Raw genomic sequence first — 25,172 nt, forward strand, 5'->3', positions numbered from 1 at the left:
CATCTTGCCTATATTTGATGTTAAATGTCCTTTATTTTATGAATTGATGATAGTAAGTGATCATTTTCTTGTTTATGTCCTTATTTGACAAAATTTAAAAAACTAGCTTGTCTATGTTGGCCCCTGACCCCAATTTTGAAATTTTATTTGTCTGTAAAATCCTAAAGACAAGACTGGAGACACTAGATATGGAGGTACTTGTTATGGGAGAATATAAAATGCATTTTTAAGAGGGCCCATACTTTCTGTGTGTCCTGTGAAGCCTCTCTATTCTCTGTTTCCAAGAGCTTCCATTTGTTTTTCCCTAGTGGTGGTGGTAGTGGTGGTGGGGTCTGCAGGGCAGAAGCTAGAATGCCTTATTCAAGGACACACAGCAAAGAGGTTGTTGGGCTCCAGACTCCTTACCCTTTCTTTCTCTGTCCATCCTACCACATTGTTGTGACCAGGGATGGTATGGCTGAGTCTGTGGGTCTCTAGGTCTCTGTGCGGGATTTTAAAGGCTGCTGCTGACAGCAAAGGGTGAGGGGGAAACGTCTTTGAATCTTTAAAACCAACGTCTTTCTTTTAATAAGTCCAAGTACTTTCCCTTTTTATTTTATTTTTTTTAAAGATTTTATTTATTTATTTGAGAGAGAGAGACTGAGAGATAGAAAGCATGAGAGGGAAGAGGGGCAGAGGGAGAAGCAGACTCCCTGCTGAGCAGGGAGCCCGATGTGGGACTCGATCCCTGGACTCCAGGATCATGACCTGAGCCGAAGGCAGTCGCTTAACCAACTGAGCCACCCAGGTGCCCAAGTACTTTCCCTTTTTAAAAAGGTTCATGGTTAAAATACTTTCACAGGTTATTGGTTTAGACCCTCACAGGAGCCCCCCCACCCCAGGAGGCTAGGCAGGGTTAATAATCCCACTCTATGGGTGAGAGAGCTGAGGCCCAGAATAGGGAAGGGACTTTCCCAAGACCACACAGTGAGGGTGGTTTCTCAGGCATCTACAGGAAGAAACCCGAATGAAGAGTTGAGAGTTTTAGGATGTTTGTTGCTAATGTTTTCCAGCTTTCCACAAAGTGGGAGGGTATGATGCCTTCATGACAAAGTACATGAACGCCATTCCAACTGTGATTACTGATGGAAACATCACCATCAACAAAGACTGCTATACACCAAGAGCTGACTCTTTTCACATCTTCCGAGATCCCCTCAAAGGAGACCTGCCATGGCCTGGGATCATCTTTGGGTTGTCCATCCTTTCCCTGTGGTACTGGTGCACAGATCAGGTACCCATGCTGGATGTGTGGGGTGGATGGGGTATTCCCCACGTCTCTACAGGGACTCCTGTCTGTCTACGGCTTGTGGTGTTAGGTACGGTAGGGTTGAGCTCATATGGTCTGGGGTCACTGAGCCTTAGTGACAAGGGGCTCGTAGGCCAAGAACCAAGAACATGTGGGAGGGGAGCTGAGGGTAGCCAGAGGACGTTGAGAGGTCTCTGGCCTGCACCCCTCTCTTACTGGCTTTCCCCGGCAGGTCATTGTGCAGCGCTGCCTCTCAGCCAAAAACATGTCTCATGTGAAGGCCGGCTGTATCCTGTGTGGGTACATGAAGCTGCTGCCCATGTTCCTCATGGTGATGCCAGGAATGATCAGCCGCATCCTGTACACAGGTGATCCCTTTTGCTGGACTCAGCAGCCACTCTCTCCCACTTTTCTGGCTCTGTGTCACTTCTAAAGCCCTATAGCTCCCTGCTCTTCCTCTTTTTTTTTCTTGCCACAATTACCAAGCATTATTGTTCCCCCTTTATATAGCAAACAACTTGAGGTCACAGAACCTGTGGGGTTGTCTTCCCTGGTTCCTTACAATGACAATTACTTTCTCCCCTTTTGTAAATTCTCTGAAGTCATGATACACTTCCAGCTGTAGCTTCTTCCAACTAATATTTGCTAGCATTTTGCTCAGTCTTCCTTCCTCAGTGTGTAAAATTTAATGTCAAAGGACCCTGGCCAGTCTCTAATTGCTTGATGCTCAGAGCCCTGTTTCTTTGAAGAGCCCTGAGCCTTATACTTTGCTATCTAGGGTAATAGAGTCTTTTTGACCCTTTTGTGACTTCTCCAGCATTGCATTTTTTTCAGTCAGCCATCATGGGTCAAAACTGTTTCCTGGAATATGAAATAATGGCAAAAAAGAGAGCACCAGGGAGTGAAACTTTGGTGAGCTCCTAAAATGAAGACAAGACAGTCTGGAGGCACTTGCTGCCGTTGGCTATTATTAGCATTCCTATTAGATCTTTTATACTCCTATGCTGGCTCACCTGTCATGAGAAAAATATTCCTAACTGAATAATTTATATTCTAATGGGTATAACACACATAAAAGTATTTGAGATAGTGCTATAATGAATCAGCACTCTAAGGAGCAGCACTAAATGATATATCTGTAGTAGGTACCCAATAAATGTTTGTTGATTTAATTCTAAAGAAGTTACTGGAATTTTGTCCAAGTCTTTAGATCATTTCCCCTTCCTCTCCCAGGCTACTCCTTGTCTTTCTGTACCCCAGATTTTTCACATTTTGGAAGTACTACCCGATAGCCCTCCCACTGGGGAGTTCCCTCAGTTCAATCCTACTTGCAAAAAAGCTGCTTCAAATAAACCTCAAAATTAGGAGCCACAAGTCACTATGATCTTCAGGAGAAACAAGACAGTAGTCAGTGCTAAGCTGTAGGGAGGCCTAGCTAAAGTCTAAAGACTGTGCCCCTTCTCTTCCCGCCCTGAGCATTGCTTTGCTTCCCCCACTCCTCTGCCTAAGAATCCTTTTCTTCCTAGTCAGATCTTGGAGATGGTCATACCAGCAGGGCAGGGGCATGGCATGGAAGGGCTCAGCTTGGAGCTGCACTCTCTGTGGAACCAATTCAGGGCCTTAGGCAGGAATGTCCTGTTTGAAGCCTTATTTTAAGAAAGTGAATCTTGTTCCATACAAGTTTTAGGATTGTTTGTTTCAGCTCTGTGAAAAATGTCAATGGTATTTTGATAGGGATTGCATTGAATGTGTAGATTGCTCTGGGCCACATAGACATTTTAACAATGTTTATTCTTCTAATCCAGGAGCATGGAATGTTTTTCCATCCCATTGTGTCTTCCTCAGTTTCTTTCATAAGGTTCTGTAGTTTCTAGAGTACAGATCCTTTACCTCTTTTGTTAGGTTTATTCCTAGGTATCTTATAGTTTTTGGTGCAATTAAAATTAGTTAATCAGAAAAAGACAATTATCATATGGTTTTACTCATATGTGGAATTTGGGAATAGGGCAGAGGACCATAGGGGAAGGGAGGGACACCTGAATGGGAAGAAATCAGAGAAGGAGACAAACTATGAGACACTCCGGACTCCGGGAAACAAACTGAGGGTTGTGGAAGGGAGGGAGTGGGGGGATGGGGTCTGGGTGATGGTCATTGGGGAGGGCATGTGATCTGATGAGCACTGGGTGTTATACACAATTAATGAATCATTGAACACTGCATCAAAAACTAATGATATACTATATGTTGGCTAATTGAATTTAAATAAAAAAAGGAAAGTGAATCTTGGAAATATTTCCCTGATGTCTGCTTGCTGACATGGCTCTCATCTTTCCTCAGAAAAAATTGCCTGCACTGTCCCCTCGGAGTGTAAGAAATATTGCGGTACTGAGGTTGGCTGTACCAACATTGCTTACCCGACCTTGGTGGTGGAGCTCATGCCCAATGGTGAGAGTCATCTTCCTGGCAAAGTCTTTCTTTGGAGGCTGATTTGGCTTCCACTTTATGTAGATTTCTGTGGCCTTCTGGGGAAAAGCCATTTCGGAGCCTGGGGGCCCAGTAGGGAAGGCTTCCCTCTGGGTGTCCTCAGTTTTTGAACATGTCTTCCTTCAGTGGAAAGGAGACATATGACTTGGTTGAGCTCTATGAGACCTAGCATGTGTCCATCAGTCCATTGTGGAAAAGAGGTGATCTGAAAATGTGCTAGTGAAAAAAACAACTTTTCCATGCTCATCTAGAAGATCTTTTGGAGCTCTCCAACAGACATTAACATGAAAGCTTAAACTAAGTGGAGTTTTTCCTTGAGAATGAATTGATATTCCAAGGAGGAAAGGCAGAACAGTTTTAGCTATTGAATGAGGAAGTTTGAGGCAGTAGATGGATGGACCACAAGGGGGCTTCTCACTAAAGAGAATGTGTTATCCTAGGTGATTGAGTACTTGGAGTCCAGAATAGTTTTGGGTTAGACCTGTAGGGCTACTGTTCATGTTTCATGTCGAAGAAAAATCTAATTCTGGATCAAGGGATGCAAACCTCATTAGGTTAGGGGGTCTCAGGAGGCTAAAAATTCAAAGGTATTGATCAGGAAAATTTATAATAAACTTATAAATTTTATTACTGAGAGGAAACCTAGAGACTATCTAGTCAAACCTCTTCATTTTATAGTTAGGGAAACTGAGACCTACAGAAGGAAAATGATTTTTTTCCAAGGCCACATAGTAACTCAGTGTCTGGCTTGCATAACTGTGCTCAAGGCTGGAACTGAAGAATTTTTTTTTTTTTTTAAACCACAAACTGGATGTGTGACCTTGGGCAAACCATTTGCATTCAAATTCTATAAAAATGGGGGTAATTGTTAACTATTCCACTGAACTGGGCTGCTTATTAATTAAGGTTGCAATTAGAAGAGTCACATGGCTGGTTCTTTTAGAGTTCTGGTTTGGATTACACTGAACTATGTGGGGGTGTTTATGTTATTCCTCTTTCTCTTTTTTTAAGATTTAAAACATTTTTGAAATGATTTACTTATTTTATTTTTATTTTTTATTCTTAAAATGATTTATTTATTTGTCAGAGAGAGAAAGAGAGCACAAGCAGGGGGAACAGCAGGCAGAGGGAGAAGCAGGCTCCCTGCTGAGCAAGGACCACCCCCCCCCCCCGATGTGGGACTCAATCCCAGGACCCTGGGATCATGACCTGAGCTGAAGGCAGATGCTTAACTGACTGAGCCACCCAGGAGTCCCTACATATTTATTTTAGAAAGAGAGAGAGAGAGCATGAGTGAGTGGGGGGAGGGGCATAGGGGGAGGGAGAGAATCTTGAAGCAGACTCCCTGCTGAGAGTGGAGCCTGACACGGGGCTCGATCCCAGGACCCTGAGATCATGACCTGAGACAAAACTAAGAAATCAACTGACTGAGCCACCCAGGTTTTCCCCTAAAAAAAATTTTTTTTAAAGTAATCTCTACACCCAATGTGAGGCTTGAACTCACAACCCCGAGATCAAGAGTCGCATGCTCTAGAACCATCCAAGTGCCCCTGTTTATGTTGTTTCTTTAGAAGGGCAGATTGTGGGTGAGACTGTAGTTCTGAACACTGTGCTAGAGTGAACTGTACATGACGGGAAAATGCATGACTTGCAAGACAACAAAATGCTGTGTTTACATGTACCATTACCATTCCCTCATCTTCAGCTAGAATCTGGCTTCTGTAAACACTGAATTTTCCAGTGACTTCCTGTGCTAGATTAAATAGAAATTTTCCATTCCTTATCTTACCTGACCACTCAGTAGCATTCAGCTTTATTGATCACTCATCTTTCTTCCGTTATCTCTTCTCTTGGATTCCATTATACTATACTCTCCTATTTGTCTGTTTTATCTCCATCCTTTAGGCTGCTCCTTTTTGTCTCATTTGAAGATTCAGCCTCTTCCACTTGGTCGGTAAATGTTGCCCCACCAATCTGTCACTAAATTCTGTCCATTTTGCCTCCTAAATATCTCTTATATTCATCTATCTCTTTCTATTTTTTACCTCTATCACCCTGCATTGATATACCGTTATTTCTTGCCAGAGCCACCGTAAAATTATGTTCAACAAATATTTATTGAGTGAATAAGAGAGTTTGATAAGAGTGTAGTACAGAGGGGAGAGCTTTATCCCAGCTTTACAATTAACTAAAGTAACCCTGAACAAATGGCAGAGCTAGGGCTCGAAGCCCTACCTCCTAACTCCTTGAAGTGGACCTTTGTTTTGTCAACTGAAAAGTGAGGGAATTGGACTAGAGGATCTTTGTAACTCCTGTGGTTTATGTGCTACAAGCTCAGGAGGAACCATTAAAAAACTCCCAACAGGGGCACCTGGGTGGCTCAGTTGGTTAAGCATCTGCTTTTGGCTCAGGTCATGATCCCAGGGTCCTGGTTCTCTCTCCCCCTGCCTGCCACTCCCACTGCTTCTGCTCTGTCTCTCTAATAAATAAATAAAATCTTAAAAAAAACTCCCCAAACAAATGACAAAATAATTGAAGCTGGCAGCCTTTATTTTTCTTCTTGCAAGATGAAAACAAAACTATAAAATTATTTGCAGATACAAAACCTAGAGGAATGATAGAATCATGTACCAAAAAGATCTCAACAGGCAGGAATGTTGACTCAAATCTAATAAGCTCAAGTTTAATAGAGGTAATATGTCAAGTTCTGTATATTTGGGCCCCCCAAGCCCAATTATAAAGAATATTGTAAGAAACTGAGGATCTTTAGTGTGGAGAAGAGAGAGTTCAAGAGGACATGAATTATCTTTGAATATATGAAAAATGGTAAAGTAGGTGAACAGTGAGACCTCTTCTGTTGGGTAGCTTACGGACTGTGTCTGAGGCTATAAAGAGGCAGATATCAGCCTAGTTAGGATTGTCCAAGAGGGAGCAGACCCCCTGTGCAGTTGTGGATTTCCTGTTGCTGGAGAATTTGGGCAGAAGAAGGGATTCTACCAATGGATGGTAAGCCTAGGTGACAACTAAGGTTACTTTTACTTCTAAGACTGTACTCTCCATGGTGGGCCCTCAGCATGACCTGGCCTTCCAGCCTAGCAGGGACAACTTTATGCTGTCCTTGGTATGGAAGTAGTGATAGAGATTATAGCCAACCATGCTGGCCATGATTGGGAGAAATTTTATTTATTTATTTATTTAGATTTTACTTATTTATTTGACAGGGAGAGTGAGAGAGCACAAGCAGGGGGAACAGTAGAAAGAGAGGGAGAAGCAGGCTCCCTGCCAAAGCAGGGAGCCCAATGCGGGGCTTGATCCCAGGACCCTGGGATCATGACCTGAGCCAAAGGCAGACACACTTAACCATCTGAGCCACCAAGGCGCCCCTGATTGGGAGAAATTTTAAAAGGACAATTCCTATTCTGATTTGGGCAGGTGTAGTATTATCCCCGTTCAACACACCAAGAGATGAGGCCTAGAGGTTAGCATAACTTGCTTAGGGTCGGAGTTTGGAAATACAGCCTTGTCTTTTGTTTTTCAGTGACAACTTTATTGAGCTATAATTCACATACATATGATTTATCACTTAAGGCATACAATTCAATGGTATGTTAGTATATTCAGAGGTGTGCAACCATCACCATAGTTTTAGAAAATTTTTATCGTCTCCAAAAGAAATCCTGTACCCATTAACAGTCATCCCACATTTTACCCAACCCCCGTAGCCCTAGGCAACCATTGATCTATTCCCTGTCTCTACGGATTTGCTTGCTCTGAGCATTTAACATAAATGAGATTATACAATAGTTGTACTTTGTGTCTGGCTTCTTTCACTTAGCAGAACGTTTTCAAGGTTTATCCACATTGTAGCATGCATTAGTACTTCATTCTTTTTTACTGATAAATGGTAGTCCATTGCATGGGTGTATCACACTTTGTTTATCCATTTATCAGTTGATGGACATGTGTTATTTCAGCTATTATAAATAATACTACTATGAACATTCATGTTCGAGGTTTTATTTAAAGATTATTTTAGAGAGAGAGAGAGTGGGGGAGGGGCAGAGGAAGAAGGAGAGAGAAAATCTTAAGCAGACTTGCCACTGAGCATGGAGCCCAGTTTGGGACTCAGTCTCATGACCCTGAGATCATCACCTGAGCTGAAATCAAGAGTCAGACACTCAACCGACTGAGCCACCCAGGGGCCCCTCATGTTCAAGTTTTTATGTGGACACATGTTTCTATTTCTTTTGAGCAGATACCTAGAAGTGAAATTAATAATCATATGGTAATTGCATGTTTAACTTGAGAAACTGCTAGACCATTTGCCACAGTGACTGTGCCCTTTTACATTACTGCTAACAATGTATGAGGGTTCCTATTTCTCCACATCTCCACCCACACTTGTTGTTATATTTTCTTCCTTCCTTCCTTCCTTCCTTCCTTCCTTCCTTCCTTCCTTCCTTCCTTTCTTTCTTTCTTTCTTTCTTTCTTTCTCTCTCTCTCTCTCTCTTTCTTTCTCTCTCTCTCTCTCTCTCTCTCTCTCCCTCCCTCCCTCCCTCTCTTCTTTCCTTCCTTCCATTCCTTCCTTCCTTCTTTTTTATTATAGCCACCCTAGTGGATACAAAGTAGTATTTTATTGTAGTTTTGGTTTGAATCTCCCTGATGTTGAGCATCTTTTCATGTGATTATTAGCCACTTGTTTATCTTCTTTGGAGAAGTTTCTATTCAAGTTCTTTACCCATTTTAATTGGATTACTTGTCTTTTTTATTATTCAGTTATACATGTTCTTTATATATTCTGCATACTAGACCCTTATTAGATATATGAATTGCAAGTATTTCCTTCCATTCTATGGAATTTTTACTTTCTTGAGAACCTCATCTTTTGAATCCTACTTTTAATCTTTCTGCTATACCATGAATTTTTAAGTAAAAGACCTTATAAAACTCCTTTTAGATGGACTCACACACACATCATCACCACCATCACCATTAACCACCATTACCACCATCATCATCATCATTCAGTTGCAAAGTGTTTACCTCATATATATTTTGTCCTTATCTCTCTGTTGACTGCTTTGGGCTTACAATATAATATCTCGTCTTTATGGAGAGACAAGTTGGAGAACATGGCATGGTTTCAGAAGGCAAACAAAGCTTGAGTTCTCACAATTTCTAAGTGCAAAAGGGGCGCCTGGGTGGCTCAGACGGTTAAGCGTCTGCCTTCGGCTCAGGTCATGGTCTCAGGGTCCTGGGATCGAGTCCCGCATCGGGCTCCCTGCTCCTTGGGAGCCTGCTTCTCCCTCTGCCTCTCTCTCTCTCTGTGTGTCTCTCATGAAAAAAAAAAAAAAATCTTAAAAAAAGAAAAACAAAATTAAAAACAAAACAAAACAAAAACAAAAACAAAAGAGCTGAGTTGCTGTGTGTGCCACTCAGAATCTCCTTCTCTTTCAGGACTGCGAGGCCTGATGCTGTCAGTCATGTTGGCCTCTCTCATGAGCTCCTTAACCTCCATTTTCAATAGCGCCAGCACCCTCTTCACCATGGACATCTATACCAAGATCCGGAAGGGAGCATCTGAGAAAGAGCTCATGATTGCAGGAAGGTAAGTGCAGCTTCTCCTTGCCACCCATCATGAAAGACTGAATGATCTGTGCTTACCCCTCAAGGTAGAGAAGACTGGTAGATGCTTGGTTAGAATGGGAGTAACCTCTGTGGCTAGTTATATTTTCACTTCAGTGGCATTTAACTTCAAATTGAAGATCTCAAACAATGCCTGTCTGGAGTAAGATATGACATCAGAAATCATCTAATCTAACCCTCAGTTTATCAACAAGCAAAAGGAGGCTTGTCTTTTTTTTTTTTTTAAGATTTTCTTTATTCATGAGAGGGAGAGAGAGGGAGGCAGAGGGAGAAGCAGACTCCTCACAAAGCAGGGAGCCCGATGCAGGGCTTGATCCCAGGACTCTGGGATCATGACCTGAGCTGAAGGCAGATGCTTAACCGACTGAGCCACCCAGGCACCCAAAAGGAGGCTCTTCTTGCCTAAATCCAGGTAGTCTGGACAGTGGCAGAACCAGGACTGGAAATCAGGCCAAGTGAGTCCTTGTCCAAGGCCCTTTATACTGCCCCATGTGGGCCTCCTCAGCCCTCGACACTGTAGGTCTTCACATGGGCCATCTTCAAGGCCCAGATGCCTCTGATGCCTCGACCCTTTGCTACAACATTTTGCATGACCATTGTGAGGATCAAGTGATACTGTGCTTGGGAACATGCTCTGTAAAGTCTAAAACACCATGCTATACATACATTTGTTATTGCCAAATGGGATAATGGACACAACAGGATACTGAAAGCCGGAAGCGTTGATGCATGGGTCAGAGGTGCTCATAATCTTGACTATCCATAGAACAGATGCTTTGGATAGAGGACTAACTAAAACTCTACTATGTCTCTTTGTGGGGCTATGGCAGGTCAACTTCTCAGAGCAGGGGGATCAAGTCCCTGTGATGTCAGTCAAGAGAAATTTCACAATGAGTGCAGGAGGGGTATGGACTGCCACCTCATAGGCCTCATCAATAAGATTAGGGCAAAGGAAGGAAAGGGAAAATGACAGGCCATTGTCAGGTGATGAGCCACCTGGCACCCAGGGGAGATCTGACCAGGCCCAAGTCTACTACTTTGCTTCACAGAAAGCAACACCATCACCCTGACTGTTTTTTTCCTTAGAAAGGACTTTACTGTTTCCCACCCGCCCTGTTATCTATAAGGCTCGAGATGCAACATGAAAAGAGAACCATTTTGTTGCTTTGCTCAGGGCTGGCCCCTTGGCTCTGAGGTTGTTGGGGCTCACACTTTTTTGCATCCCATGACTGCTGCCCTGGAGCTTATCCCTGCCCTAGATGAGCTTACAGGAGACAATCCCAAACTTTGCTATGGGGACTGTAAGAGCAATCAAGGAGTCAAAGAAGGGAGAGGTGAACATGGCATGCAGTAGTTGGGGAAGCTCCTGGAAGAGGGAGGCCTGAGCTGAGGTCAAAATTGTGGGTAGGATTTGGGTAAATGGGGGGTAGTGGGAAGGGCATTCCAGAGAGAGAAATATATGAGTGCAAACACTGCTTTGCAAAGGTTAGTTTAAGACTCTTTTGCCTTAAATTCATGTAAGTGAGGTAAGGGAATCATAGCCTTCTTTCTAATTAAATCAAGAGCACAAGTAAGAGGAGCTTGTAAGGGAACCCTCCAATCTCTTCAAAACTTGAAGTAGAATTCAAGAGGAGAGCTGGATGTACTTGGTAGTGTCCCTTTCTAACTAGACTGTTCCTTTATAAACTCTTTTTGGCTGTAGTTTTCACTTTATGAAGTGAAGAGGAGAAGGAGGAGGAGGAGAAGAAAATAAAAATTATGGCCTTTACTATTTATTGAGTACCTACTGTTTGTTAAGTGTTTTGCTATAGCTGATCCTTATTCCAAAATTGCAAGGTCAGTCATATTATTCCCAATTTGCATATAGAGAAATTGAGACTCAGAGAGGTTAAGCAAGGTGTCCTATGTCACATAGAGAAAAGAAAGATTTGAATCCAGGACTGCTTGGCTCCCAAATCCATACCTTTGTTCCTACACTCTGCTACTTGTCAAAGTGTGATTCTCTTATGGCAGTGACTAGTTTAGGTTAGTTAAGTGCATTTCACTTATTCACAGGCACAGATGACTTTCTCAAAGAAGCAGAATACAGAGGAAAAAAACCCTCAAGAATGAATTTGCTAATTATTTTTCCTTGTTGTGGTCATATTACACACACATACAACATGTATATATAATTATAATAAATGAAATTATGCACACACATAAATATATACATTTATGTGCATATGTATTTGCTAGTTATATATATATACACACACAAACACATCGGATACATAGTAATATATATTTATTCATATAGAGCCGTTTATTGACACCATACTGGGGGGCTTTGATTTCAGGTTGTTCATCCTGGTGCTGATAGGCATCAGCATTGCCTGGGTGCCCATTGTGCAGTCAGCACAAAGTGGGCAGCTCTTCGATTACATCCAGTCCATTACCAGTTACTTGGGACCACCCATATCAGCTGTCTTCCTGCTTGCTATTTTCTGGAAGAGAGTCACTGAGCCGGTAGGTATCATTTATGCATGTCCTGAAAAGCCATTCTGACACAGAAATTCCCACCTGGAGCTGCATAGTCTTCATGGAAGGGATTCTGTTTCCCAGAGATCTCGAGCGGGAATACATGTGCCACTGAAGGTTTGTATGGGAAAGCCTTCAGAGACTCTCCCGGGTTCACGTTCTTTTGGATTTCCCTATCCTCTTTACTACAGGTTCCAAACTCATTCTCAACTAATGATGTACGTTTTCCATCCAATCTGGGTGATTTTGACCTGATAACATGGCACTAGCCAGGAAGTTTGTAACCCCTGGGTGAGCCCCTCCGGAGGAAGTCCTAGCACAGGCTCCCTCTAGTGGTTCTGCAGTGAGCTTGGGTTTCTGGCCAGCGCTTCTCAAGGCCCAGTGAAGGATGAAGTCCTAGGGCTCAAGCAGTTTATATGCAAAACAACATAAAGTAGATCATAATTGAGTGGTACAGAACATGAGAAGGGATTCACAGAAAGGCTATATCAGCAGAGGCTGAAACTGAGAGGGAAGAGAGGGTATTCAAAGCAGAGAGAACAGCACCAGGACTTGGAGGCAGAAGTGCAAGGATAAGGGTAAGGGTGAGGGGCTTGTAAGGCATCTCACCTGGCTCAAGAGGGAGTTTGTGTGTATGGATAATGGAAGATACGCTAGAAAGACAGGTTAAAGTTAAATTAGGAATGGCTCCTTTGAAAACCATGCTAAAGAGTTTGGGTTTTCATTGGGGTGCTGTTAAAGGTTTTGAGCCACCATGAAAAGGATGCCTTTGGATATGCCTTCTGACTGGGGTGTTGCTCACCTGGCTCTGTATCAAACCATCTACACACCCAGGGAAGGCTGGGGTGGAGTGGGGGTGCTGACTATGTAGCTTATTGTCTGAAGCAGTATAAATGATGACATATTTTTGGTTAGAGATAACCCCTTTCTCCCAGTAGGACAAAAACAAAAATATGCTTGGGAAATACCTCACTGGAATGACCCAGCTTTGAAGTGCAAAATTACATGTGTTTCTCTCCATTCAACATTTGCTGTTAGGAACATAGTCCAGATTTGCTGGTAACACAAAACCGCATGCACAGATAAATACCCTTGAGAGATCAGAATTAAACCTGCAAGTGATCATGACAGGTTAGAGAAATGGGTACACTCTTAGGATATATTTCAATAGAGATTAGCAGAAGCTGAGATATTTCTAAGTTAAAAGTTAGTAAAGTGTGGCTAGAAGCCCAGCTGGGTATTGCTGTGGACTAAAAACAGATTCAGTTCGGGGTGCCTGGGTGGCTCAGTTGTTAAGCATCTGCCTTCGGCTCAGGTCATGATCTTGGGGTCCTGGGATCGAGTTCAGCATCGGGCTCCCTGCTCAGCGGGAAGCCTGTTTCTCCCTCTCCCACTCCCCCTGCTTGTGTCCCCTCTCTTGCTGTCTCTCTGTCAAATAAAAAAAATTAAAAAAAATCTTTAAAAACAGATTCGTTTCAACAAAGGACTGTGACATTCAAAAAATAAGGCTAAGAATTGGGATAGAGTGGTTCTCAATTGGGAGTGATTTTGCCCTTCCCCCAAGGGACTTTTGGCAATGTCTGGCAACATTTTTGATTGCTTTGATTCAGAAAATGCTACTAGGATCTAGTGGGCGGAGGCCAGGGATGCTGCTAAACATTCTTCAGTGCACAAGACAGCTCCCCCCAAGCCCATCCCCAGAAGAATTGTCCAGCCCAAATGTCACAGTGCTGAGGGTGAGAAGCCCTTGCTAGAGTCTCTGGAGAGTAGCACTTAGAGACTGCAAAGTGATTCTCAGGACTGGCCAGGGATTGTGTTTGATGAGGGGTGACTCTAAGGCTTGAGGAAAATGTCAAAATTTCCCAGATTTTTCAAGAGCCTCTTGAGAATAAGATTAAAGGAACAAGAAGAGGAGGCTAATTGCCAAAAGAGAAGGGCTATGTGTTGGTTAATTGAATATATTTATTTATTTATTTAAAGGTTTTATTTATTTATTTGTCAGGGAGAGAGAGAGCACAAGTAGGCAGAGTGGCAGGCAGAGCAGGCAGAGGGAGAGGCAGGCTCCCTGCTGAGCAAGGAGCCTGATGTGGGACTTGATCCCAGGACCCCTGGATCATGACCTGAGCCAAAGGCAGATGCTTAACTGACAGCCACCCAGGCATCCCGCTAATTGAATTTAAATTTAAAAAAAGAAAAAAGAAAAAACCACAAAACACCAAAAGAGAAGGAAAGTTTTATAGCAGATTTTATCAATATTATTCATACAAACTAAAGTAAAAAAAAGTAATTTTTTGAATGAATAAGTGTATGGGGAATGAATGAGGAACATCTTTTTCCCTATCTATCTATCTATCTATCTATCTATCTATCTATCTATCTATCTAATCTATCATCTATCATCTTCTAACAGATACTTCCAGATGCCAGACATAGGGCTAGGTACTGGCAACACAAAGGGAATAATTCCTGGTTTCTTCCCTGGGCAAATTCCCAGTTCAGAGGGGGAGACAGAGAAGTGAGTGAGTGATTCCATAGCAGTGGGATTAGTACTGGCATGGAGGTGTGTCTAAGGTGCAGTCAGAGCGAGGAGGATGCGCCCGCTCAATTCTGTCTTGGGAGGATGAGAAGGGACGTTTAAGCTAGAAAAAGGTTACGAGGAAGGGAAGAGCTTGTGCTCTCTCAGACAGAGAGTGACCTGTGCAAAGACCTAGGACGTAAATACACATGACATATAAAGTGCAGGGGTACCCATGGCTAGGAAAGTTCAACGATCAACGTTTGAAAGGAAGGCTCTTTTTTCACCTTTCTGTGAGCTCACTGTACTTTTTCACTGGTCCTTTTAAAATGTGGCCTCTATATTCAGACCTGGTTCTCTAGGTGAGGACTGACCAAAAGGAAGCAAGAAGGAAGTAAGGAAGGAGGGGAAGGAAGGAAGGAAGGAAGGAAGGAAGGAAGGAAGGAAGGAATGGAGGGAGGGAGGGGTTAAAAAACTCTGAAAAATTGTACCCCAGTATTTTTAGTCTCTTAAAGGCTTTCCATATTTCTAATATGCAAACCCAAAACTTAATGTGAAGACACATAGTATAATTTTATGTTCTCAAATTAAAAACAGTGACTTTGGATCTATAAAAGGGGCTAATGAAGAAAGTAGTATTTATATTTTGATGGAAACATCTCTTTCTCTTCCATCCCCAAAAGACCCAATTTGTTTTTCAGTGTCTTCGAGGAAAACAAATTACTTCACAAGTAATTATAATACCTCTGAATATGCCTAAATCTGGAGGCTAATGTAGCTACAGGGAGGAGATTAAAATTATTTTTAAAATTAAAAATTAATTTTTGGAATTAAGACTTTGGGTTGATACTTGACACCGGGTATTAGACACTGTTACCCCATTATATTATGAATCTTGTTTTATGACCCAGGTAAAATCATGTCACTGAAACATGATAAACACACCTTCTGAAGGCTTGGGCCTGACATCACACTCTTAGCCATATTCTGAACGCCAGCGTTCTGGCTTCAGAAGGCTTGAAGCTATCATTTGTCTCATATTTATTCCTTTGACCCCAGGAATGCCCAGCTGTTTTGTGTGTTTGGTGTTAATTAGCCCAGGGTTTTCTTTCACAGGGAGCCTTTTGGGGACTGATCATAGGATTTCTGATCGGGATATCCCGTATGGTGGCTGAATTTGCCTATGGAACTGGGAGCTGCATGCAGCCCAGCAACTGTCCCACAATTATCTGTGGCGTTCACTACCTGTACTTTGCCATCATCCTCTTTGTCATTTCTGTCATCATCATTGTGGTCGTCTCTCTCTTCACCAAGCCAATTCCAGATGTGCATGTGAGTATCCTTTTTGGAGAATGTGTCTTGCCCTTGTTTCATGCTCATGCTGCAACACCCATCTTGTTGCCCTTTGCTCAATTAGACAACTCACACTCACATGACTAAAACAGTCCATACTTGCCATTGGTTTTACATAGAAAGACACAGACCAGAAAACACAGTGTGCCAGTAAGGCGGTATCAAGTGTGTGTCTTTGGCTGGAGTCCTCATATTTCAATCCAGGGGCTAGTCTCTGGATCCTGCTCCCCAGGTGACCACAGGTGCAAGGGAATGGGATCACATGAGTGAGCACAAGGGCTAGCCTGGTTTAGATGCTCATGTCTCAAATAGAAACTTAGATTTCTTCTAGTAGTCCCATGGCATAACTTCCAGGGGTCCCAGCAAGGAACACACTTAGTTACAAAAATCACCACACTCAGGGAAATTTGAAGTATGATATACCCTTAATTTTTTCCCCAGCTAACACTCTAAACAATTACCCGTATAATTCGAGAAATTTCAAACAATATCAAAGTCAAATTGATTCAAGAGTCCAAAAACGACAACTACTCTTCTTTAACTCTAGATGTCACCCTTGGTTTAGGATTTATTCATAGCCCTCCAAATGCAGATGAAGATTTCCAATTATAGGCCATTTTTACCATAAGCAGTATAATCTGGCAATCCACACAGCTAATACTTTACCTTTTTCAGGTTTCCAAAGAACAGAGCTAGAGTTAACCCAAGATCATATTTGTCCATAGAGAAAGAGAAAGGGTTTTTCTTTTAGTCTTTTAAAAACATTTTAAATTCAATTAATTAACATATAATGTATTATTTGTTTCAGGGGTACAGGTCTGTGATTCATCAATCTTATATAATACCCAGCGCTCATTACAACACATACCTCTCCAATGTCCATCACCCCATTCCCCCACTCCCCCACCCCCTTGCCTCCAGCAACCCTGTTTGTTTCCTAAGATTGAGAGTCTCTTATGGGTTGTCTCCCTCTCTGGTTTCATCTTGTTTCATTTTTTCCTCTCTTCCCCTATGATCCTCTGCCTTGTTTCTTAATTCCACATATCAGTGAGATCATATGATAATTGTCTTTCTCTGATTAGTTATTTCGCTTAGCATAACACCCTCTAGTTCCAACCATGTTGTTGCAAATGGTTAAGATTTCAATTTTTTTGATGACTGAGTAATATTCCATTGTATATATGGACTACATCTTCGTTATCCTTTCATCTATCGATGGACATCTGGCCTCTTTCCATAGTTTGTCTGAGAAAGGGTTTTGTTAACTTTTTACTCACGCACACACAAATACAGGGACTTATGGAATCCCTAAGAGACCTTCAACCTCATTGCCAAATTTTCAAAGCTGTGACTAATCTTAATGTCAAACAAAGACTACTTTTATAGCAGAAGAACCACCATTATGTTTTTTGGCTGAATCTGTCAGTAGGCTTTTTCGTGTTGTATTAACTGCTTCCTGATGTCTCAGCATTTGCACGTGTTGCAGTCCCAAACACATTAGCTCAATGATTCCTCTTGAAGTAGAGAAAGCAAGGTAGTCACCAAAGAGGGCATAGTTGGAATGAATACATTTCATTGACTTTCAGACTTCTTCAAGTTTCTGGTTCCATGTCCATAGAAACTCTGTCTCTAGTGCTACTCTATTCTTTTTTTTTTAATTTTTTATTGTTATGTTAATCACCATACATTACATCATTAGTTTCTGATGTAGTGTTCCATGATTCATTGTTTGTGCATAACACCCAGTGCTCCACGCAGAATGTGCCCTCTTTAATACCCATCACCAGGCTAACCCATCCCCCTACCCTCCTCCCCTCTAGAACCCTCAGTTTGTTTTTCAGAGTCCATCGTCTCTCATGGTTCGTCTCCCCCTCTGACTTACTCCCCTTCATTCTTCCTCTCCTGCTATCTTCTTCTTTTTCTTTTTTCTTAAAATATGTTACGTTATTTGTTTCAGAAGTACAGATCTGTGATTCAACAGTCTTACACAATTCACAGCGCTCACCATAGCACATACCCTCCCCAATGTCTATCACGCAGCCACCCCATCCCTCCCACCCCCAACCACTCTAGTAACACTCAGTTTGTTTCCTGAGATTAAGAATTCCTCATATCAGTGAGGTCATATGATACATGTCTTTCTCTGATTGACTTATTTCACTCAGCATAAGACCCTCCAGTTCCACCCACGTCATTGCAAATGGCAAGATCTCATTCCTTTTGATGGCTGCATAATATTCCATTGGGTATATTACCACATGTTCTTTATCCATTCATCTGTCAATGGACATCTTGGCTCTTTCCACAGTTTGGCTATTGTGGACATTGCTGCTATAAACATTGGGGTGCACGTACCCCTTCGGGTCCCTACATTTGTATCTTTGTGGTAAATACCCAGTAGTAGTGCTACTCTATTCTAATATGGCTCATGATTCTATAGATTATCTTCTTATAATGTGACAAACACATAGTATAAATCTCTGCTCTTATACTGCTGGTCTGAACAAATAGGCATTTAGTCTTCATTCTTAGCAATAGTGCTGAAAGAAACAATTTAGTTATCATATGTAAGAAGAGTTCATTCATTCAAGACAGACATTTCTTTATTCAAGGCAGTCTCTTAGTCTTTGAATATTATAATAAGGGCTTGTATATTCATGTGTATAATTTACACTGAAGTGCCCAACTTATTTAGAGATAATGTGGATGGAAACTGTTATCTATGTTTTTGTTGGTACTGAGAGGCCACAGTACCTCTTTTTTTGTTGTTGTTGTTTTTATTTTTTAATGAGTTTCATTCAGCAAACACTGGCCACACTGTGTTCTAGAGCCTTTACTAGCCATCCACTGAGACCTTTCAGGAAGTGATGCACATCTCTTTTTTTCTCTCAACTTCTTGGCATGAGATGCTATTTGGATCTTTCTGCCAACCTGTTTTGCTTTCCCCACAGCTCTACCGCCTGTGTTGGAGCCTGCGCAACAGCAAAGAGGAGCGTATTGACTTGGATGCAGAAGAGGAGGACATTCAAGAAACCCCAGAGGAGACCATTGAAATAGGTGATTTGTGATTCAGAGTCTATTCCAAGCCCTAAAAATTTACTCCTCCAACAGAAAGACCACCTTACTGAAGTCTTTACAAAATGCTTACATCAAAGCTCAGATCTCTCTTTAGAAGGGAGTAATGAGTGAGGTGGGGGATGAGATGGATAAATGGGTTTTGGGAAGTTCACTCTGAGGCCAGGTCAAGGGGAAGAGAGAGGTGCAAAATCACCCCCGCCTCCTTATACCTCATATAGTTCACAGTGCTCAGTAAGTATCAGTGGCGTATTTGCCACGCTGACTTGATATGGAGCATGACCAGAGAGAAGGAAAAAGAGCCTGAACTGAAAGTAGATGGATCCTAAGCTATTGTCAGTCTAGTGACATCAGGAAGATAGGTGAGAAGCTCTTGGGGGTCTTTTGTCCACATAAGATATAGAATACAAAATTTCTCTGAAGTCCAGTAAGATAATGCTTAGTCAGTGTTCAGAGATTTATCCTGATCATGGAGAAAAGCTTTCCTCAGCTTTTGTGTTGGAACTTTTTCTCCTTACATGGGACTGGTGCACACATAAAGGATGGTTGTGGAGATGTGTGGTGTGCCAAGGTGTGGGAGAACAAGGTCATAGGTGCTTTATCTGGTGCTGGGCTAGAGGTCTCATCATTCCATCTGAAGGGAAGCACAGACAGAGCAGAATAAGTTCTGAATATGGCCATCAGAAATATCACAGAATCCTAGCTCTGGAAAGGGCCCTAGAGATCATTTGGTCTTAAGGCCTTATTTTACAGATATATAAACTGAGGCCTAGGAAGGGAGAGGCTTGGCCTATTATCCCAGCTCTGATACAATCTGCTCTTGGTCTGTAAGCACTTTTTAGTTTTGAAACCTGTGACTCTGCATGTACTAGAAGGAACCTGGAGCCATAGGCAGTTGACCATGTTATTAAAAAAGACCTTTTCTGCTTTCTTAGAGCAGGGAGGCATGAACATGCTGTTTGGGGTTGCCATAAACCATGATCTGGGGCACAGTCAGGACACGAATTTTCGAGGAGGGACCCAACAAGTGGCAGATCTGGGGAGACTCCCCTTCCTCCCCCAGGGAGGAGCAGTACGGGACTGCACCCCAGGAATCTGCTGGGTTTGGAGAGGCCAAACAGGGTCGTGTGCCAGAGATAGAAATGCTTGGTCACAGGCCAGGTGAGCATGGAGTGTGGCCTGAGCCCAGGGAGAAAGGAGTGATTGACTGCTTTTCTCTGGGGGCTCACTGAGGAGTGGGGCCCCGAATTTTCAGCTCCTCTGGGGCAGAGATTGGGAGGCTGCCATTTTCACTCTCATCCTCCAAAGCTGTATGGAAAGTTTGCAGGGAACAAAAGCTACTGAGAGCAAACCGAGCAGATTACCTAACCTGGCCCCTGACAAGGGCGGTGCAATTCCGTCTTGGGCAAAGACATTTGAGAATTGCTGCAACAGGCCCTTCCCCCAGAAGATCAGCAAGAACAGCCAGCCAAGACCAAGTTTACTGATCAATGAGAACAGCAGAACTCCAGCACTAGGGGAATACAGACATAGAATTCATGGCTTTTCCCCCCATGATTCTTTAGTCTATCAAAGTTAATTTTTAAAATTTTCTTTATTTTTTCTTTTTCTGTTTTTTTTTGAATTTTTCTTTTTCCTTTTTCAATGAACATCTTATCTTATCAATTCCTTTTTTAAAAATCTTTTTTAATTTTCATTTTTAGAGTCAAATTCTATCCATTTGTTGTAGTTAACCTTATTTTTTGTATGTATGTATTTTTTGTATTATGTTTGTATGTATATGTATATATATATGTATTATATATATACATATATAAATGAGTTTTTCTCTCTTTAAAATTTTGGGATACAGTTTCTTCTAACAGACCAAAATATACCCTAAATCTCTAGTGTATGGCTTTGTTCTAGTCTCCTGCCAGATCACATCCTCTCCCACCCTTTTGAAAAATTTTTCTTCTCTTTTCAACCAACTTCTTATCTTATCAATTCCTTTTATAAAATCTTTTATAATTTTCATCTTTACAGTCATATTCAATCCCTTCATTGTATTTACCCTTATTTTTGTACATTTATAAGTTTTTCTTTCTTTAAAATTTTGGGAGGCAGTTTCTTCTAACAGACCAAAATACATCCAAAATCTAATGTGTAGCTCTGATCTATTCACCAGCCTGATCATATTCTTCTTCTTCTTTTTTCTTTCCATTTCTTTTCCCCCTGGTTTTGGGTCTCTTCTGATTTGTTTAGTGTATATTTTTCTGGGGTCATTGTTACCCTTTTAGCATTTTGTTCTCTCATTCATCTATTCTCCTCCAGACAAAGTGACAAGACAGAAAAACTCACCTCAAAAACCACCTATATTAAAAAAAAAAGCTCTTCAAATCAGAACAAGAGGCAGTACTGACCGCTAGGGACCTAATCAATGTGGACATTAGTAAGATGTCGGAACTGGAGTTCAGAATGATGATTATAAAGATCCTACCTGGGCTTGAAAAAAGCATGGAAGATACCAGAGAATCCCTTCCTGGAGAAATAAAAGAACTAAAATCTAACCAAGTCGAAATCAAAAAGGCTATTAATGAGGTGCAATCAAAAATGGAGGCTCTAACTGCTAGGAAAAATGAGGCAGAAGAGAGAATAAGTGATATAGAAGACCAAATGATGGAGAATAAAGAAGCTGAGAAAAAGTGATAAACAACTACTGGATCACAAGAGCAGAATTCGAGAGATAAGTGATACCATAAGACAAAACAATATTAGAATAATTGGGGTCCCAGAAGGAGAAAGAGAGAGAGGGGCAGAAGGTATATTGGAGCAAATTATAGTGGAGAACTTCCCTAATTTGGAGAAGGAAACAGGCATCAAAATCCAGGAGACACAGAGAACCTCCCCCCAAATCAATAAAAATAGGTCAACACCCTGACATCTAACAGTAAAACTTACAAGTCTCAGAGACAAATAGAAAATCCTGAAAGCAGCTCGGGACAAGAGGTCTGTAACCTACAATGGTAGAAACATTAGGTTGGCAGACCTATCCACAGAGACCTGGCAGGCCAGAAAGGACTGGTGTGATATATTCAGAGCATGAAACAAGAAAAATATGCAGCCAAGAATACTATATCCAGCTAGGCTGTCATTGAAAATAGAAGGAGAAATAAAAAGCTTCCAGGACAAACAAAAACTAAAAGAATTTGCAAATACGAAACCAGCCCTACAAGAAATATTGAAAGGGGTCCTCTAAGCAAAGAGAGAGCCTAAAAGTAACATAGACCAGAAAGGAATAGAAACAATATACAGTAGCCTTACAGGAAACTTTACACAGTACACCTTACAGGAAATACAGTGGTACTAAATTCATATCTTTCCATAGTTACTATGACTGTAAATGAGCTAAATGCTCCAATCAAAAGACACAGGATATCAGATTGGATTAAAAAACAAGACCCAATATGCTGCCTGCAAGAGACTCATTCAGACCCAAAGACACCTCCAGATTGAAAGTGAGGGGCTAGAAAACCATTTACCATTCTAATGGACATCAAAAGAAAGCTGGGATGGCAATCCTTATATCAGACAAATTAGATTTTAAACCAAAGACTATAATAAGAGATGAGGAAGGACACTATATCCTACTTAAAGGGTCTATCCAACAAGAAGATCTAACAATTGTAAATATCTATGCCCCGAACATGGGAGCAGCCAATTATATAAGGCAATTAATAACAAAAGCAAAGAAACACATCAATGACAATACAATAATAGTAGGGGACTTTAACACCCCCCTCACAGAAATGGACAGATCATCCAAGCAAAAGATCAACAAGGAAATAAAGGCTTTAAATGACACACTGGACCAAATGGACTTCACAGATATATTCAGAACATTCCATCCCAAAGCAACAGAATACACATTCTTCTCTAGTGCCCATGGAACATTCTCCAGAATAGATCACATCCTAGGTCACAAATCAGGTCTCAACCAGTACCAAAAGATTGGGATCATTCCCTGCATATTTTCAGACCACAGTGCTTTGAAACTAGAACTCAATCACAAGAGGAAAGTCGGAAAGAGCTCAAATACATGGAGGCTAAAGAGCATCCTCCTAAAGAATGAATGGGTCAACCAGGAAATTAAAGAAGAATTAAAACAAATCATGGAAACCGATGAAAATGAAAACACAACTGTTCAAAATCGTTGGGATGCAACAAAGTTGGTCCTAAGAGGAAATTATATAACAATACAAGCCTTTCTCAAGAAACAAGAAAGGTCTCAAATACACAACCTAACCCTACACCTAAAGGAGCTGGAGAAAGAACAGCAAATAAAGCCTAAACCCAGCAGGAGAAGAGAAATAATAAAGATCAGAGCAGAAATCAATGAAATAGAAACCAAAAGAACAGTAGAACAGATCAATGAAACTAGGAGCTGGTTCTTTGAAAGAATTAATAAGATTGATAAACCCTTGGCCAGATTTATCAAAAAGAAGTGACCCAAATAAATAAAATCATGAATGAAAGAGGAAAGATCATGACCAACACCGAAGAAATACAAACAATTATAAGAACATATTATGAGCAACTATATGCCAGCAAATTAGACAATCTGGAAGAAATGGTTGCATTCCTAGAGACGTATAAACTATCAAAACTGAACCAGTAAGAAATAGAAAACCTGAACAGACCCATAACTACTAAGGAAATTGAAGCAGTCATCAAAAATCTGCCAACAAACAAGAGCCCAGGGCCAGATGGCTTCCCAGGGGAATTCTACCAAACATTTAAAGAAGAATTAATACCTATCCTTCTGAAACTGTTCCAAAAATAGAAATGGAAGAAAAACTTCCAAACTCATTTTACGAGGCCAGCATTACCTTGATCCCAAAACCAGACAAGACCCCATCAAAAAGGAGAATTACAGACCAATATCCCTGATGAATATGGATGCAAAAATTCTCACCAAAACACTAGCCAGTAGGATCCAACAGTATATTAAAAGGATTATTCAGTACGACCAAGTGTGATTTATTCCTGGGCTGTTACGTTTTGTTCAACATCGGCAAATCAATCAATGTGATACAATACATTAATAAAAGAAAGAACGAGAACCATATGATCCTCTCAATAGATGCAGAAAAAGCATTTGACAAAGTACAGCATCCCTTCTTGATTAAAACTCTTCAGAGTGTAGGGATAGAGGGTACATACCTCAATATCCTAAAAGCCATCTCTGAAAAACCCACAGCAAATATCATTCCCAATGGGGAAAAGCTGAGAGCTTTTCCCCTAAGGTCAGGAACACAGCAGGGATGTCCACTATCACCACTACTATTCAACATAGTACTAGAAGTCCTAGCCTCAGCAATCAGACAACAAAAAGAAATACAAGGCATCCAAATTGGCAAAGAAGAAGTCAAACTCTCACTGTTTGTAGATGATATGATACTTTATGTGGAAAACCCAAAAGACTCCACCCCAAAACTGCTAGAACTCATACAGGAATTCAGTAAAGTGGCAGAATATAAAATCAATGCACAGAAATCAGTGGCATTTCTATACACCAACAAGACAGAAGAAAGAGAAATTAAGGAGTCGATCTCAGTTACAGTTGCACCCAAAACCATAAGATACCCAGGAATAAATTAACCAAAGAGGTAAAGAATCTGTTCTCAGAAAACTATAGAATACTCATGAAAGAAATTGAGGAAGACAGAAAGAAATGGAAAAACGTTCCATGCTCATGAATTGAAAGAACAAATATTGTGAAAATCTCTATGCTACCTAGAGCACTCCACATTTAATGCAACCCCTATCAAAATACCATCCACTTTTTCCAAAGAAATGGAACAAATAATCCTAAAATTTGTATGGAACCAAAAAAGACCCCAAATAGCCAGAGGAATATTGAAAAAGAAAAGCAAAGCTGGAGGCATCACAATTCCGGACTTCAAGCTCTATTACAAAGGTGTAATCATCAAAACAGTATGGTACTGGCACAAAAAACAGACACATAGCTCAATGGAACAGAATAGAGAGCCGAGAAATGGACCCTCAACTCTATGGTCAACTCATCTTCGACAAAGCAGGAAAGAATGCCCAATGGAAAAAAGACAGTCTCTTCAACAAATGGTGTTGGGAAAATTGGACAACCACATGCAGAAGAATGAAACTGGACCTTCCTTATACCATACACAAAAATAGACTCTAAATGGATGAAAGACCTAAATGTGAGACAGGAATCCATCAAAATCCTAAAGGAGAACACAGGAAGCAACCTCTTCGGCCTCAGCCACAGCA

General features: G+C 41.3%; 1 protein-coding gene across 3 annotated transcripts in view; it reads left to right on the plus strand.

The window, feature by feature from the left end:
- SLC5A1 (solute carrier family 5 member 1) overlaps nt 1-25,172 on the plus strand; it is a 140,505-nt gene that overhangs the window by 93,183 nt on the left and 22,150 nt on the right. For all 3 annotated transcript variants that reach the window (XM_073886790.1, XM_073886789.1, XM_073886791.1), the window contains 7 exons: nt 1,053-1,273; nt 1,521-1,656; nt 3,626-3,733; nt 9,230-9,380; nt 11,758-11,926; nt 15,570-15,785; nt 18,758-18,863. In XM_073886790.1, coding sequence (XP_073742891.1) covers nt 1,053-1,273; nt 1,521-1,656; nt 3,626-3,733; nt 9,230-9,380; nt 11,758-11,926; nt 15,570-15,785; nt 18,758-18,863 — 1,107 coding nt within the window. The remainder of the gene's footprint in view (nt 1-1,052; nt 1,274-1,520; nt 1,657-3,625; nt 3,734-9,229; nt 9,381-11,757; nt 11,927-15,569; nt 15,786-18,757; nt 18,864-25,172) is intronic.

The sequence above is a fragment of the Callorhinus ursinus genome, unplaced genomic scaffold (assembly GCF_003265705.2).
Source record: "Callorhinus ursinus isolate GAN/ISIS: 27379988/994484 unplaced genomic scaffold, GSC_fseal_2.0 scaffold72, whole genome shotgun sequence".
In the NCBI taxonomy this organism is placed as follows: Eukaryota; Metazoa; Chordata; class Mammalia; order Carnivora; family Otariidae; genus Callorhinus; species Callorhinus ursinus.